We start from the raw sequence: 19,452 nt of genomic DNA on the forward strand, positions 1-19,452 counted from the left end.
TTACTAGTTACTTTATACTACATACACTACTTCTAATACTCTATTTACAACTTCTAATATGCTTCATCACTCAGTCCACACACATACTACACATACAACTTCTACACATAGTCTTAAAGTATGTACTACATATACACTTTGTACACACAATTTCTACACATATGCCTTTATACATATACCTTCGCCACTCTTTACACATGCACTCTTTACACATGCACTCTTTACACATGCACTCTTTACACATGCACTCTTTACACATGCACTCTAGTCACAATGTTTCAAAAACATATATCAACATACAATACAATAGACTATATACTATTCTATATAACTTACTGTAATACACTTTTTAATACTAGTAATGCATTAATTAAAAAACTTTTTGCTAAAAATTTTTATATACTAACAATGATTAGGAGTATAGAGCCACTTTTATTATATTAATATGTAAACTCAATATTAATGCTTGTTTTCATTCTTCCTTAGATTGCCAATTGATTGAATAAGATCAGACGTTCATAATTGTTTGACACAACATCATCAGTGAAAACATCATCACGGTAAAAGTATCTATTTTGCTTCTGTATTCACTTGTAAGTATAGAAATAGCAAGGAAAACAATAAGACACATATATCAACACACACACATATATATATATATATATATATATATATATATATATATATATATATATATATATATATATATATATATATATATATATATATATATATATATATATATATATATATATATATATATATATATATATATATATAGTATATACTTATAATTAGGAAATATCATATAGAAGATCTACATAGGTAAGATTAATGTTAAGAAAAAAAAATTAGTTAGGAAAAAAATAAAGTAAGAATCAACATTATATAGCCATTGCATAATTTGCTTTTGTTTTTAGGTAACTGCCAAAAAAAAGGTAAGGGATATATAGATATATATCACATTGAAAAAGTTCAATCGTTTACTTCTTATTTCACATTGCTCATTCTTGAGCAAAACTTCATCAAAGTAAAACTAATTGCTTTGTTTTGCTACCAGCTCCAACTATAAAACAGGTCAAAAACAACAATAGAGTGTATTTAGATAAAAAAAAACAGAACTAATCATATATATAATTTTTTATTAAAAAAAATTATATATATATTTATATACTTACCATTGACAATTGTTTCTTTTGTAAAGACAATTGCTTATTGTTTGGAAATATATGCAATTACAAGTCTATTTTTTAAATAAGTTACCAACCTGTAACTAGAAATCTTTTTAAAAACATTAAATTAACTATATATATATATATATATATATATATATATATATATATATATATATATATATATGTATATATATTAGCAAAACTTCCTCAGAGTAAAAGTAATTGCTTTGTTTTGCTACAAGCCCCAACTATAAAGCAGGTCAAAAACATCAATAGAGTGCATTTAAATCACAAAAAAAGAACTAATCATATATATAAATACATTTATATATATATTTTTTCATATATTTCCCATTGCCAATTGTTTCTTTTGAAAAGAAAATTGCTAATTGTTTGGAAATATATACAATTACAAGTATCTTTTTTAAATAAGTTATCAACCTGTAACTAGAAATCTATCTAAAAACAGTAAAATAACTATATATATATACATATAAATATATATATATATATATATATATATATATATATATATATATATATATATATATATATATATATATATGTGTGCACCCTAATAGTATAAATTATAGCTACTACATCACTAAAATTGTAAAAAAGATACATCTAAAGTTGCTACCTAAAACACAAAGCAAAAAAATAGTGTAAAATTAAATTAATTACCTTGAATTATAGTTAACTACAAGACAAATATAAATTAGCTATATATATATATATATATATATATATATATATATATATATATATATATATTATATAAGAGAGAGAGAACCAAAAAATAAGACTCAGCTATAACAAAAAATCTAGCAATACTGTAGCGATATCAAATTATTTAATAAATTAGCTAAGCTAAGATGCAAATACTAGCAGCAGATTATCATCAAGGTCATGACAAATTTACATGCAATTCTAGAGGTTATCAATGCTTGCCAAATAGTACATTTGCAATTATACACAACTATTACAAAGATGCACATACATGGACTAAAGAAGACTTGCATTACATTATGAAATTAGGTGATGCTTTATATATAGATATGCATTTAATTAATAGCGAACAACTTAGGCATCCAGATGAGTTACCAAATTTTTTTGAACACAATACTACTATCTATTCACTTAAACTTAAAGAACCTTATTATGGAGACATATTACAACAATGTGACCCTTCGTTTCCAAATCTGAACAAAATATTAAAACCTGCACTTGATTACAACTCCGGTGTTATACTTTGCATGGAAATTTATGTTATTTCCATTTTTAAGAAAAATGATTCGTACTTTGTATTTGACTCACATAGTCGTGATAACACTGGAATGCCTCACCCAAATGGAACATGTATTACTATACAGTTCATATTTGAAAAACTTCTAGAGTACATCACAAATCTGGCACACTATCTAAAGAAACCAAACATGAATTGTGTACCGTATGAATTAACTCCAATACAAATAAGTACGATTAAAAAAGAATCACTTCAAAAAGCAATGGTGCTTCATGAAAAAAATAAGAATGCAGTAGCACCGAAAAATCTTTATGTGTATTCTACTAAAGCATGTGAAAAAATTTTCACACAAGCATTTGAAATGCGTATAGAAAGTGCCAAAAATTTCATTCAGAGATGTCAATCTAAAATAAAAACACTTTTTTGAATAAGGAACAGCCATTAGCATCTTTAGATAATACTCCTAGTACTAGTACATATTCCTGTGCAATTCTCACTACAACAGGGCCTAATAATCTATCTAAAAACAACAGCAAGAAGATCAGCACAACACAAAATACTAATACACCACAAGAGACTACTCCTACTGACACATATGCAAGTATACTTAAGAAAACACTAAAGGGCAACACAGAAAGACAACATATTAATAGCACACACATAAATGTACAACAGACAATACCAGCAAGTAATTTAAATACCAACACATATTCTAGTAATGTAATTAATAGCACACACATAAATGTACAACAGACAATATCCACAAGTAATTTACATACCAACACATATTCAAGTGATTACTATAATACATATAAACTTATTACTGGAAGTAATGACAGTTTACTTCATGATAATATACACAATAGCACATTGCACAACAAGCAAAGTAGCACAAATTATACCAATATAGATTCAAGTATTTTAACACAAACACCACAAGAAATTCCGTTTTTACATAAGACACATCCACAGGAAAAAAATACACATAGTGATAAAAGTATTCACTATACACATTCTCTGCAAAATAGTATATTTGCTATTCTAAAGAACTACTGTAAACCAGCATATATTTGGGATAGTGTAGACTTGCATTGTATTATGAATCTTGGAGATGCTTTGTACACAGAAATGCACTCTGTTGATGAACAAGATTGTATGCAACCTCTAAAGTTACCAAATTACATAGTTAGCAATGACATAATCTATTCTATAAAGCTCAAAAAATGCTTTAGCGAAGAACTAACAAAATCAGCACAAACTTTACATAGTAAATTTATATCAGCATTAACTTCTACAATTAATTCACAAACTGGTGTATTGATCTCTATAGGTAGATATATAATTTCAGTCTTCAAAACTATACATACATACTCTCTATTTGATTCACATAGCCAAAATGAAAATGCAATACAACATCCTAATGGAACATGTATTGCTATCCAAATTGACTCTATTAATCTTATTATAGAATACATCATAAAGTTAGGCAATAGAGAACAAATTACTAATTCTGAGAGTATTATTTTAGATTTAACTACAGTGAACATAAAAACAATTAGAAAAAAAGGATTACAGCAAACACAACGGAATCATAAACAAGGAAATGTAAAGTCTAGAAAAAGCATATATGTTCATACGACACATATATCTATAAATGCATTAGGGGAAATTCCTTCAAATAACTTACAAGTAGAAAATACAATAATAAACACACAAAACAGCAATAGTCAAGACAATAGACTGCATGTAACAGAACACAGTTATTTAGCTTCACACATAGCTCTTAACAATACTGAGATAATAAACACATTAACAGCTGATGTTGAATCACTAATTCAAACAACCAATATAGAAATTCTAGAAATAAACAGTAATAGGAAAAGAAAACGGACACAAAACATAGAAAATGAACCTAATCATAGAGATATAGCAGGTCAAACAACAAATGATATAATTAGGATATTTCAGGAAGAAATACGATATGGACCTGAGTACACTTGCACTATTTGCAATCAACTATGGCATAAGCAAAGGTTTCAAAAAACAAACAGTATTAGTAAGAGAGCTAAATTCATAGAATGTAACATTAGCAAATACAGAACAGATGAGATAAGCAGAACATGTTACACATATATATGTAAAGACAAAATACCTCCATGTTCAGTTTATAATGGGATGACATTTCCTGATATCCCAGCAGTCTTACACTTGCATAACTTAGAAGAAAGATTAGTATCACCAAGAATACCTTTTTTACAAATTAGAACATTACCACGTGGATTCCAAAAATCTCTACCAGGTGCAGTAGTAAATGTACCTGCAGACGTTATGACAACAGTAACTGTTTTACCAAGGCAAATTAATGATAACATGACAATTCCAATAAAATTAAAAAGAAAATTAAGTTATAAATCTTATACCCATTATGAAAATGTTAGACCAAACAAAGTAAAACGTGCAGCTTTATATTTAGCCACTACTAGCAGTTTGTTTCAAGAATATGGAATCACTATTAATAAAGATTGGGATTATACAACACAAGATATACATTCTTGTGATGAGACTTCAGATACAAGTAATACGTCAGATTCCTCAGACAACATTCCAGCAGGAAATTTAGATACTATGTTAGATAATGAAACTATTACTACATAAACAAATAATATTTTAAGTTTAGCACCTGCAGAATATAACACACCAAGAGGCTTGTATGAAGACAAAGATTCCGAATATTTGGCATTCCCAACTATATTTTGCGGAAAACGAAGGCCAACTAATAAAGAAAGGCATGTCCCAATACATTACAGCACAATCTGTCAATCAGAAGTAAGAAGTAATGATCTAAGAGTAGCAAAGTGTGTTACTAATCTTTTCTTTAAATTAAAAACATTACACATTAAACAATTACAGAGCAAAATATTTATATCTCTTAGGAAATACTTTATTAATGGAAACATTATAACTGCCAAAGACATAAAAGATAAATTAGATACAATTTTACAGTATAATGAAGGATACAAAATACTTAAAACAATCCGTAGTTCACCACCATATTGGGAGCAATGCAAGAAAGACCTCTTTGCTATGATTAGACAATTAGGATTACCAACATTTTTTTAAACTTTATCAGCTGCAGAAACGAAATGGTATCACTTAATTAACATATTATTACGTACAGAAAAAAGACCAGAATGCACAAAAGAAGAATTTAAAAATATGTCGTGGGAAACAAAATGCCAATTAATACAGCAAAATCCCATTACATGTGCAAGACATTTCGACTTCCAAGTTAGGTAATTATTTTATTCTATTTTATTGCATGAAAGTAATCCGATTGGCAAAATTATTGATTACTTTTATAGAGTGGAATTCCAACAACGGGGATCACCACATATACATACTATAATATGGATAGAAAATGCTCCACTATATGAAAGTTCTGATAGAAATGAAGTCACTACTTTCATAAATAAGTATGTTACATGTGCAAAGACACAAGAACCTGATATAGAATCTTTACTACCTCTACAAAGACACGGCCATACAAAAAACTGCCGTATCAAACATAAAAGAACATGCAAATATCATTATCCCAGATATCCAATGCCTGAAACTTTTATACTAGAACCAATAGAGCTAGACAAAACAAATAACGAGCTCTTACAGCAAACTTGAACTAATACATCTAACTATAAACAGCCAAGAATTTTCAAATTATACTTTTGAACAGATTTTACATTCAATGAACATAGATCTAAAACAATATACTTTATGTATACAATCTATTATAGAAAAAAATACTATTTTCTTGAAAAGGACACCAGCTGAATGCTTTATAAATAACTACAATCCTACTATTTTGAAAGCATGGCAAGCAAACATAGATATACAATACATCTTAGATGCATATGCATGTGCTGTGTATATTGTTTCATACATTAGTAAATCACAGCGAGGAATGAGCAAATTAATTGCCCAAGCTGCTAAAGAAGTACATGCCAATCCAAGTATTAAAGAACAACTTAAGCATATAGGTAACAAATTCTTAAACTGTACAGAAATAAGTGCCCAAGAAGCAGCATATCTAATACTACAAATTCCTTTACGGAAAAGTTCAAGATCTTTTGTATTTATCAATACAAGTCCTAATGAAAAGCGTACATACTTATTAAAAGACATCGAAACTATCAATTCTTTACCAGATGAGTCTTGTAAAATACAATATGATAATATTATAGTGAGGTACAGCAAACGCCCTGTAAAATTAGAAACATGTACATTAGCTGACTATGCATCTATGTATAATGAAAAGAAGAAATGTAAAGGAAAACAAGAAACAGGCCATGACAATTTCCTTATTGAAAATAACTTTCATAGCTCAGATGACGAAGAACTTGAGATAAATTTAGTACACGAAACAAACTACATAAAAAGAAAAAAAGCAAGAGTAATTCGCTATTGCAGATTTAACATCAAAAATGACTCCGAAAATTACTATAGAGAATTGCTCATGCTTTTTTACCCATGGCGAAATGAACATAATATAATTAATAACAAGGAAACGTATTATGAACGCTATCTAGAACTTAAAGATGCAGTCGATTCTAGCCATAATAAATATAATAAACATAATAAACAACTAACAACTAATAGCAATGAAACTAGTATATTAGATACATTGCTACCACCAATAGATACCGAAGAAGATAACACCATATTCCATGAAGTGCAAAATAATGAAAAGCCATTGTATGACCTATCATTTGATTTAGGGATTAGAAGTACAAGTAGAGAAGAAGCACTAAGCAATAACATAATGCCAAAAGAACAATATGACAGTATAATGCAAAATCTAACAGCAGAACAACTTAACTTTATATATCATCATTTGCATTGGGTTAAAACAAAAGAAACGCCATGCTACACATTTTGTACAGGTGGTGCAGGAGTAGGCAAAAGTTTCCTTATTACAGCACTTTACCAAACATTAGTACGTTATTACAATACAAAAGCAGGAGAAAACCCAGATAACATATATGTATTGCTTACAGCTCCAACTGGCAAAGCAGCACATAACATTCAAGGCAAAACACTACATAGTACTTTTAAAATACCTATTTCACAAACACTAACTCATAGACAGCTAACTCATGAGAATAGAAGCACACTACAAGGTCAGCTAATGCATCTTAAATTGCTAATAATTGATGAAATATCAATGGTAGGGGCTAATGTATTCAACTTTATACATAATAGATTGCAAGAGATAAAAATGTCTGATCTCCCTTTTGGCGGAATATCTATTTTAGCAATTGGAGACTTTTACCAATTGAAGCCAGTTTTTGACCCATACGTATTTGACAACCCAAAACATTCATATAGGCCAGTAAGTACTAATTTATGGCAGACACATTTCAAGTTATTTGAGTTGACTAAAATAATGAGACAACAAAATGACTTGCCATTTGCTGAACTACTAAACAGATTAAGAGAAGGGAAACAAACAAATGAAGATATTATACAGATAAAAACACGAGAAATAGAGCCACCTGAAAACATTAGCAAAACGATTCCTTACATTATGGGAACTAACAATGAAGTGAATAGCATAAATAATGCAGTTTTATTAGAACATATAACCCATTACCCAGTTTACACAGCTACAGCAATAGATACAGTTGCAGCAGACTTAAGTGAAGCAGTAAAAAAAAAAATACTCCAACAGTTGCCCACAGATCCTACTAAAACAATGAGCCTGCCATCAATATTACATATTGCATTACAATTAAGATATGATTTAACTAACAATATAAATGTCAATGATGGTTTAACAAATGGTGCAACAGGTATAGTAGAACTTGTAGAAACTATCAATAACAGCCCAAATGTAATTTGGATTAATTTTGATAAAGAAACAGTAGGCAAATTAACAAGACAAGAAAACAAACACATATATCACAGTAATATTTTGCCTCATTGGACACCCATTCATGCTATTACACGGCATTTCCAATATACACAGAAATTTATAACAATTATACGCAAACAATTCCCATTGCGACAATCATCTGCAAGAACTATACATAGAACACAAGGAGAAACAATTGAGCCCATTTACATTCACTTTAACAACAGTAAAGTACATCATATGCATTATGTAGCTTTAAGCAGAGCTAAATCTTTAGCCAACATATACATTAGAAACTTTCAGCAAGACAAAATAGCTGTACATCCAAAAGTGCATGAAGAAATGACACGTTTAAGAACACACATGCAATTACAAATATCAGTACCACAATTAGATAGCTATAAACAACAGTGTAATATAATTGTCCATAACATACGGTCCTTGCAAAGAAATTACACTGCTATTAAATCAGACAAAAATATCATGAACAGTGATATTATATGCCTCACTGAAATAAACACAACTAGAAAAGCAGATAAGAATACGTTCTTAATAGAACAATATCACCTAGTATTATTTGATAAATTTCACAACCAGCACACAAAGCATGGTATTGCCATTTATTACAAAAAAAACATGCATTTATCGCCAATATATGAAACACAACACGAAATTTACTTTTTATTTTTCACTCAGCATCTTAATGATTCTGAATACTTATTTATTATACTGTACAAACCACCACATGTACTTTTGCAGACATTATTACAAGTTTTAAGTAGCATAATTAACTTGTATCCAAATTCAAAATATGTCATCATGGGAGACTTCAATATAGATTTAACACAAATGTCACCAAACAGAACTTTGCTATTAGAATATATGCTGCAGCAATTTCAATGCCAGCAAAAAATACAACAATACACAACAGACTACAATTCAACACTAGATCACATCTATACTAATGACAACATCATGCACTACGGTACATTAGAATCATATTATAGTGATCACAAAGCATTATGGGTGGCAGTTTAAAATGCAACCACTTCATTAACATGCTATTTTATTACAGGTAATAGCAAAAGGGGAAAAATGTATGTTCAGAATGTGTACTAACATTTACTCTCGTTTCAGATGATTTCCATACAAGACCTCAAAAAATTGAAACATGAAGACAACAAACCGTACCAAAAAACAATCCGAGCCAACGTTATAAAATGTTCGACAAAAACAAACTATACAAATGCTAAACAAGAGAACAAAGTCATGTATCATCTAGCTCTAGCTGATGAAAGTAGTTGCATTAAAGCAACGTGCTACAATGAGCCATTTTACCAGCAAACTAAAGAAGGACAAGCTATTATGATTCGAAATTTCTTATCCAAAAACAATGTGATTATCATCACGAAACAAACGAAACTATCACGCATGATCCCCTTAACTATACCTCAAGAAATTATACAAGAGGCAGAATATATCCTACAACCCCCTGCTCCACCAATATCACCTATAAAAACAGTTAAAGCAGCTTCACTACGCTCATTAATGAGCATTTCTGGGACAATTGCAGAGGTAAGCTTATAAAAATAAAGAAAATTATCACACACACCCTTTAACACACTTTTACACACACACTATATACCACACACTCTCACACATACTCTTGCACACAATACTTACCGCACAATCTTTCAAACAAAACATTGTTTCACACACACACAGTTCCAAAACAACACTCTATTACATACGATTTCATACACACACTATTACACATACACCCTTCTTACACACTACGTTCTACAACACAGTCTTTAACTAGAACAATATTAAACACACACACTCTTTATCACTACCACACTATTGCACCCACACAAGATACAACACCCTTTACAAAACACTTACACAATCTTTAACAAATACTATTACAAAAAATCATGCACACAAACACTTTCACAACAACACTCTTACACATCAACACTTACACGCAAAAACTATTACACACCAACACACTATCACAACAACTATTCACAAACACACTTTACACAACTATTTACTATCTACATCACTTCACAGCCATACTCTTTCACAAACACACTAATACAAACACACACTTTCACAACAACACTATTTATCAAAACACTCTTCTACAAACGCACTCTTTCACAAACGCACTCTTTCAAACACAATCTTTGACAGGCACACTCTTTGACAGGCACACTCTTTGACAGGCACACTCTTTGACAGGCACACTCTTTGACAGGCGCACTCTTTGACAGGCGCACTCTTTGACAGACGCTCTCTTTGACAGACGCTCTCTTTGACAGACGCTCTCTTTGACAGACGCTCTCTTTGCAGACTCTCTCTCTTTGACAGACTCTCTCTCTTTGACAGACTCTCTCTCTTTGACAGACTCTCTCTCTTTGACAGACTCTCTCTCTTTGACAGACTCTCTCTTTGACAGACTCTCTCTCTTTGACAGACTCTCTCTCTTTGACAGACTCTCTTTGACAGACTCTCATAAAAAAACACTTTCGTACACACTCTTTCGCACACTCTTTCGCACACTCACACACTTTCACACACACTCTTTAACACACACATTCTGCTACAACACGCTCACACCCACTCTTTAACACCCACACTCTTACACACCAACACTGTAACATAATAAACAAATTTCTATTACCAATTTTTTGTCTTACAGGAAGAAGAAACAAAAACAATTATTATTGCTGGCCAAGATACAAAACTTAAATCAATAACTGTGAAAGATACAACGGACTCAGTGAAAATAACTCTTTGGAGAGATGCCACAGACTTCCCGATAGAAATTGGATCCTACATAAAGATGACGCACCTGACAGTGCATGAATTTAACAGCAATAAAATGTTAAACACAACAAGAAATACACAATTTCAAGTAAGTACAAATTATTAAACTATTAATACCTTGCTCTACTACTCAATCTATACTATTTACTTTTTAAAACACTATCAAACTCTATATTCACTAATTACAATTCCCTCAAACTCTCTCTTCTAATACTCTCTATCTAAATCGGTTAAGCTATACTACATATTCTACTAATCACTACTATAAAACTCACTAATACTCTCCACTAATAAATCTACTACTCAATCTTTACTACTCTCTCTTTATTACTCACACCATAAAAAAACACATTATTACGGAAAAATAACATTCACTATTTCAAAATAACTTACTAATAATGCCCAACTATCACTTACAAATATGACTTTAATACTAACACTTAAGTACACAATTTTTTGTCGTTTTCAAATTCTCTTTATACTACTACGCCAATAACTTCAAGACTCCCAAAAATAATTGACAATGCACTAAAAAACTCATACACACTCTACTAATAACTCAAACTCAACTCACACTGCACTATTAACTATAATCACTATTTACAATACTATTCTAAAACACAAAACTAGTACCTACTACTCACTATTTATTAATACGTATTTTTACTAAAGTAGCTATAACATTACAAAACAGTCTCTAATCCTCTATTATACACACTATATTATACCTTTTCACTATCTTTACTCACATCTATCCTTTCTTAAACTATCTTCACTACTTATTAACATTATTTAAGCCTGCATATAACAAGAAATTTTTCCGTAGGTCAACACAAGAAAAAAACAAAAGGACTTCAAAAAAATGTAATTAACTAACTTCTTTTTCCTTCACAGAAAATACAACCACCACAAGAAGAAATAAATCTGACTATATATGGGCTAGAAACTGCAAATCAGGAACACTGTACACTAAATGTACATATTGATAACGCCGAAAATTTACAATCTGTGGAAATAAATAACACTATTCTAATGGACTTCTTCAATATACCAGCCGACATTGACGACATTCAAGAAGCTCTAATGCCTAACTTGCCAAAAAATGTTAATGTCATTTTTCAAAACGGATACATACTAAAAATACATGAGTTTTTAAAAAAGGACACAATACTTTACTGTAAATAGAAGTACAAAAAGAAGATATTCAAATTATGTTTCATTAAAAAGGCAAAAAAAACAGTATTTTAATTAAAGTTTAATTTGCTTTCATACAATAATACTAAATATATTTACTTAAATAAAATGTTTAAACCTTTTTATCTTGTCTTTGCATTATTATTTACAAAGTACATAAGATATGTTACTGGGCAAATTTACTTTAAAGAGACTACAACAAATGCAATCATTCTATGTTCTATAGCAAATTGATCAAAATACCTAACATATGTTACTGTGCAAAAAAATTTTTTACAGAAGCTATACCACATGCACTCATTCTGGGTTCTGTAGCAAAATTCATCTGTCTTATACCTTCAGAAAATATGGTAAAAAAAAAACATCCCACATTCATTAGAACTGCTACTCCTGTGAAAATACTTACAACAAGCTAAAGAATGTGAATTACATAAATGTAAATGTAAATCTACTTGAGCTTATATAGCGCACAGCTACCCACAAAGGGTTTCCCGGCGCTTGCTTAGGGAACCCGTCCTGGTATTCCCCTGTGAGATAACCCCGGCAGGGTATCCACAAGGTGAAAGCCAGGCATCCCGCCGCGAGGGGCCGTTGTCCATATCTATTTACAAAGTGCATAACATATGTTACTCTGCAAACATTTTTTTAAGCTATAACAAATGCACTCATTGTATATCCTATAGAAAGTTCTTCTGTCTTCTAACTTCTGAGTAAATAGTAAAAAAAAGAACAAATCACAAGTTCATTGGAACTCCTAAAAAATATATTGTCTCACATTAGATTTGTAATATGGGCAATTAAAGTCAACAATAAGCATTGTGAGCTTCAAAAGAAAATAGTCAAAAAACAAGTTAATTCAAAAATACTTACAATTGCAAGTGTCTTTCAATATCATTTTTTTGGCAAATTAATAAATCTGTTCATTATAATAAAAAGTTGGAAAATAACTCTCCAAAGCTGTATAAACTCTGAGGGCCTCATGTACAATACCAACTGTGTTGAGCTTGCAGTGTATACTTGCAGAGTGTAGGGCTTGCAGTCTGTAGAGCTCGCAATGTGTGTAAAACTCCACGTATGTGAGAAGCTCGCAGTGTGTGAGAGTACATCAGTGTGTGTGCCTCACAGTGTATGGAAAAAGCTTGCAGAGTGAAAAGAGCTCTGGGTGAGTATGTAAGGAGGTCTTCAAAATTTTTGATACCGAGACACACTTGCGAGACACACTTGTAAAAGACTTTTTACCATAAGGACACCTTCCAACAAAAGTTCATAGAAAATGGTACTCCTCAACTTTGGACAACAATAAATGCGCCTATTAGACCTCATCACATCCAAACATCATTTATTCACTCAAACTTTCACACATCCATCCATTCTTTCATCCTTCCATCCATCTATTCTTCATCCACCTTTTTTTTCCAGCCATACATCCATCCTTTACACATCCACCCTTCTATCCATGCACCTATCATACAGGCACCCACATTTTCACACATCCATCCATAATTCAGCCATGCAACTTTTTATCTATCCATCTACAATTTCATTCTCCTAACTATACATCCATCCACCCACACTTTAATCTTTCCATCCATACATCTATCCTTTACCCTTCCACCCTTCTATCCATCCACCCATCATTCGTTCTCCCACCTTTTCAGACATCCATCCATCATTCATCCATGCAACATTATCTCCATCCATACATCCATCTAACATTTCATTCTCCCAACTATACATCCATCCACACACCCTTTCATCATCCATCATTCATCCACTTACCTTTTCACACATCCATCCATGCAACTTTTTATTTAGCCTTTCATCCTCCCATCCCTACATCCTTCATCCATCCACCCTATCATCTATACATCCATACGCCCACCCTTTCATCCATCCACCCATCATTCATCCCATCCACCCATCATTCATCCCACCACCTTTTCACACATACATACATCATTCATCCATGCAATTTTTTATCCATTCATACATCCAGCCATGTTTTCTTCCATCCGTCCTTCATCCGTCCACCCTTTTATCCTTCCATGCATCCTTTCATCCACACTTTTATTCATCCATCCTTCATCCATCCACACTTGCATCTTTCCATCCATACATTCATCCTTTTCTCATCCACCCTTCGATCCATACACCCATCATACAGCCACCTACATTTTCACACATCCATCCATCATTCATGCAAAATTTTTATTAATACATCCATCTACCATTTCATTCTACTAACAATACATCCATCCACACTTTCAGCTTTCCATCCATACATCCATCTTTACACATCCACCCTTCTATCCATTCACTCATCATTCGTCCAACCACCTTTTCAACGATCCATCAATCATTCATCCATGCAACATTTTCTACATCCATCTTAAAATTTCATTCCCCAATCTATACACACATCAACGCATCCATCCAGCCACACATTATTTATCCACCTACCTTTTCACACATACATCATACATCCATGCAACATTTTAACTATCCATCCTTTCATTCTTCCATCCATCCATCCATCCTACATCCTTCATCCATCCAACGTTTCATCTATACATCAATCCACACACACTTTTATCCATCCACCCATCATTCATCACACCACCTTTTCACACATCCATACATCATTCATCCATGCAACATTTTATACATCCATACATCCACCTTTTCTTCCATCCGTCCTTCTTCCGTCCACCCTTTCATCCTTCCACGCATCCTTTCATCCATTCACACTTTCAACAATCCATCCTGCATCCATCCACCCTTTCATCCTTCCATCCATACATCCATCCTTTACACATCCACACACCTTTTCACACATCCATCATTCATCCATGCAACATTTTATACATCAATCTTCAGATTCTTCAGAAGTTATGGGGTTTTTCAAACTAGTAAAGTCACTGTGCAATATTGTGCCTATGCATGGTTCTGTGTCATCCTCAAGTGCCTTATTGATGTTTTACAACAATACATGCAATCGCATTCTAAGACCTTGACCTCATTGTATATGTTGTTTAAAGAAGTTTCTAAGCAGCTGCCTGCATCCATCTAAGAGTGGCTTGTACAAGATATATTTTCATAAGTTGAAAAAAAGGACACAATACTTTACTGTAAATGGAAGTAAAAAGAGAAAATATTCAAATTAGGTTTCATAAAAAAATGCAAAAAACAGTATTTTCATTAAAGTTTAATTTGCTTTCATACAATAATAGTAAATATATTTACCTAAATAAAATTTTGAAACCTTATTATCTTGTCTTTGCATTATTATTTACAAACTACATAAAATATGTTACTGTGCAAATTTAGTTTAAAGAAACTACAACAAATGCACTCATTCTATGTTCTATAGCAAATTGAGCAAAATGCCTAAAATGTTACTGTGCACAATTTTTTTTTTAAAGAAGCTAGACCACATGCACTCATTCTATGTTCTGTAGCAAATTCATCTGTCTTATACCTTGTGAAAGAATGGTAAAATAAAAACATATCCCACGTTCATTAGAACTCCTACTCCCGTGATAATGCTCATACGCCCACACTTTCATCCATCCACCCATCATTCATCCCACCACCTTTTCATACATCATTCATCCATGCAATGTTTTATCCATCCATACATCCAGCCACATTTTATTCCATCCGTCCACCCTTTTATCCTTCCATGCATCCTTTCATCCACACTTTCATTCATCCATCCTTCATCCATCCACACTTGCATCTTTCCATCCATACTTTACTCACCCACACTTCGATCCATCCACCCATCATACAGCCACCTACATTTTCACACATCCATTCATCATTCATGCAACATTTTTATTAATACATCCATCTAACATTTCATTCTACTAACAATACATTCACCCACACTTTCAGCTTTCCATCCATACATCCATCCTTTACACATCCACCCTTCTATCCATCCACTCATCATTCGTCCACCCACCTTTTCAACAATCCATCAATCATTCATCCATGCAACATTTTCTACATCCATCTTAAAATTTCAGTCTCCAATCTATACACACATCAACGCATCCATCCAGCAACACATCATTTATCCACCTACATTTTCACACATACATCATACATCCATGCAACATTTTAACTATCCATACTTTCATTCTACCATCCATCCTTCATCCATCCAACGTTTCATCTATACATCCATCCACCCACACTTTCATCCACCCACCCATCATTCATCACAACACATTTTCACACATCCATACATCATTCATCCATGCAACATTTTATCCATCCATACATCCACCTTTTCTTACATCCGTCCTTCTTCCGTACACCCTTTTATCCTTCCATGCATCCTTTCATCCACACTTTTATTCATCCATCCTTCATCCATCCACACTTGCATCTTTCCATACATCCATCCTTTACTCATCCACCCTTCGATCCATACACCCATCATACAGCCACCTACATTTCCACACATCCATCCATCATTCATGCAACATTTTTATTAATACATCCATCTACCATTTCATTCTACTAACAATACATCCATCCACACTTTCAGCTTTCCATCCATACATCTATCATTTACACATCCACCCTTCTATCCATTCACTCATCATTCGTCCAACAACTTTTTCAACGATCCATCAATCATTCATCCATGCAACATTTTCTACATCCATCTTAAAATTTCATTCCCCAATCTATACACACATCAACGCATCCATCCAGCCACACATTATTTATCCACCTAGCTTTTCACACATACATCATACATCCATGCAACCTTTTAACTATCCATCCTTTCATTCTTCCATCCATCCATCCTTCATACATCCTTCATCCATCCAACGTTTCATCTATACATCAATTCACCCACACTTTCATCCATCCACCCATCATTCATCACACCACCTTTTCACACATCCATACATCATTCATCCATGCAACATTTTATACATCCATACATCCACCTTTTCTTTCATCCGTCCTTCCGTCCACCCTTTCATCCTTCCACGCATCCTTTCATCCATTCACACTTTCAACAATCCATCCTGCATCCATCCACCCTTTCATCCTTCCATCCATACATCCATCCTTTACACATCCACACACCTTTTCACACATCCATCATTTATCCATGCAACATTTTATACATCAATCTTCATATTCTTCAGAACTTATAGGGTTTTTCAAACTAGTAAAGTCACTGTGCAATATTGTGCCTATGCATGGTTCTGTGTGTCATCCTCAAGTGCCTTATTGATGTTTTACAACAATACATGCAATCGCATTCTAAGACCTTGACCTCATTGTATATGTTGTTTAAAGAAGTTTCTAAGCAGCTGCCTGCATCCATCTAAGAGTGGCTTGTACAAGATATATTTTCATAAGTTGAAAAAAAGGACACAATACTTTACTGTAAATGGAAGTAAAAAAAAATATTCAAATTACGTTTCATAAAAAATGCAAAAGTATTTTCAGTAAAGTTTAATTTGCTTTCATACAATAATAATAAATATATTTACTTAAATAAAAATTTTAAACCTTCTTATCTTGTCTTTGCATTATTATTTACAAACTACATAAAATATGTTACTGTGCAAATTTAGTTTAAAAAAATACAACAAATGCACTCATTCTATGTTCTATAGCAAATTGAGCAAAATGCCTAAAATATGTTACTGTGCAATACTTTTTTTTTTAAAGAAGCTATACCACATGCACTCATTCAATGTTCTGTAGCAAATTCATCTGTCTTATACCTTCAGAAACAATGGTAAAAAAATATCCCACGTTCATTAGAAGTGCTACTCCAGTGATAATACTCACAACAAGATAAAAAATGTCAATAAGATACATCATTCATCCTACCACATTTTCACACATCCATACATCATTTATCTATGCAACATTTTATCCATCCATACATCCACGTTTTCTTCCATTCGTCCTTCTTCCATCCACACTTTCATCCTTCCACGCATCCTTTCATCTATTCATCCACACTTTCAACAATCCATCGTGCATCCCTCCACCCTTTCATCCTTCCATCCATACATCCATCCTTTCAACATCCACATTTCGATCCATCCAACAATCAATCATCCACCCACATTTTCACACATCCATTCATCCATGCAACTTTTAATACATCAATCTTCATATTCTTCAGAAGTTATAGGGTTAATTAAACTAATAAAGTCACTGTGCAATATTGTGCCTATGCATGGTTCTGTGTCATCCACATGTGCCTTATTAATGTTTTACAACAGTACATGCACTCACATTCTAAGACCTTGACCTTGTTGTGTATGGTGTTTCAAAAACTTTCTAAGCAGCTGCCTGCGTCCATCTGAGAGTGGCTTCAATAAGATATATTGTACACCATTGTATAGTTAGAAAGGAATATATTCTTTATAATAAACAGTTGCAAACAACTCTCTCCAAAGCTTTATAAAACTCTAAGGGCTTACTATACATTGCCAAACAAGGGGAGGGCTCTCTGTGGGTGAGCGGGGTGGCTCTGTGTGTGGAGGGGGCTTTGTAGGAGGTGACTCGCAGTGTATAGAGGAGGCTCACAGTCTGTGGAGGGAGCTCGCAGTGTGTGTGGGGGGGCTCGCAGTGTGGTGGTGCTCGCAGTGTGTGTGGGAGGGGCGCAGTGTGGGTGTGTGTTGGGGGCTCTCTGTAGGTGTTTGTGGGTGTCATTTGCAAAAGATAAAGCTAGTGGCATTGCAAATAACAATGCCATTTATTTATGTTAAAAAGAAAATGGTCAAGAGCTTTGCCAACAGCTCAAACTTTAACAAAGGCAAAACCATTGCATTGTAAATGCTTGTTTGGCCATCTTGGCTGCTTTTGTTGATACTACCGCTGAAGATCTTCCTTTATTTTTCTGGCCTCTCTGTTTCTTATTTAGGAGTTTACCTCTGCCACCTGCTTCTATCCCGCAATGCTCACCTTCCAGGTCTGCCAACCCTTGTTCCTGCTCTGATAGAATTTCTATTGGGAGATCAGTGATAGAAAGAATGCCTTATGGTACAGAACCTTTGTTTGAGCCCTTATTCAAGCACTTGCTTCTTAAATCATGCACTAAT

General features: G+C 32.8%; 1 protein-coding gene across 1 annotated transcript; it reads left to right on the plus strand.

Moving 5' to 3' along the window:
• Positions 1 to 485: 485 nt before the first annotated feature.
• On the plus strand, positions 486 to 12,349 carry LOC147701686 (uncharacterized). The gene is made up of 4 exons (XM_086929359.1): positions 486 to 560; positions 9,467 to 9,904; positions 11,037 to 11,252; positions 12,059 to 12,349. The coding sequence occupies exons 2-4, from the start codon at positions 9,467 to 9,469 to the stop codon at positions 12,347 to 12,349; spliced, it is 945 nt and encodes a 314-aa protein (XP_086785485.1). The 5' UTR covers positions 486 to 560.
• Positions 12,350 to 19,452: the final 7,103 nt, after the last annotated feature.

The sequence above is a fragment of the Lissotriton vulgaris genome, chromosome 7 (genome assembly GCF_964263255.1).
Source record: "Lissotriton vulgaris chromosome 7, aLisVul1.2, whole genome shotgun sequence".
Classification (NCBI taxonomy): Eukaryota; Metazoa; Chordata; class Amphibia; order Caudata; family Salamandridae; genus Lissotriton; species Lissotriton vulgaris.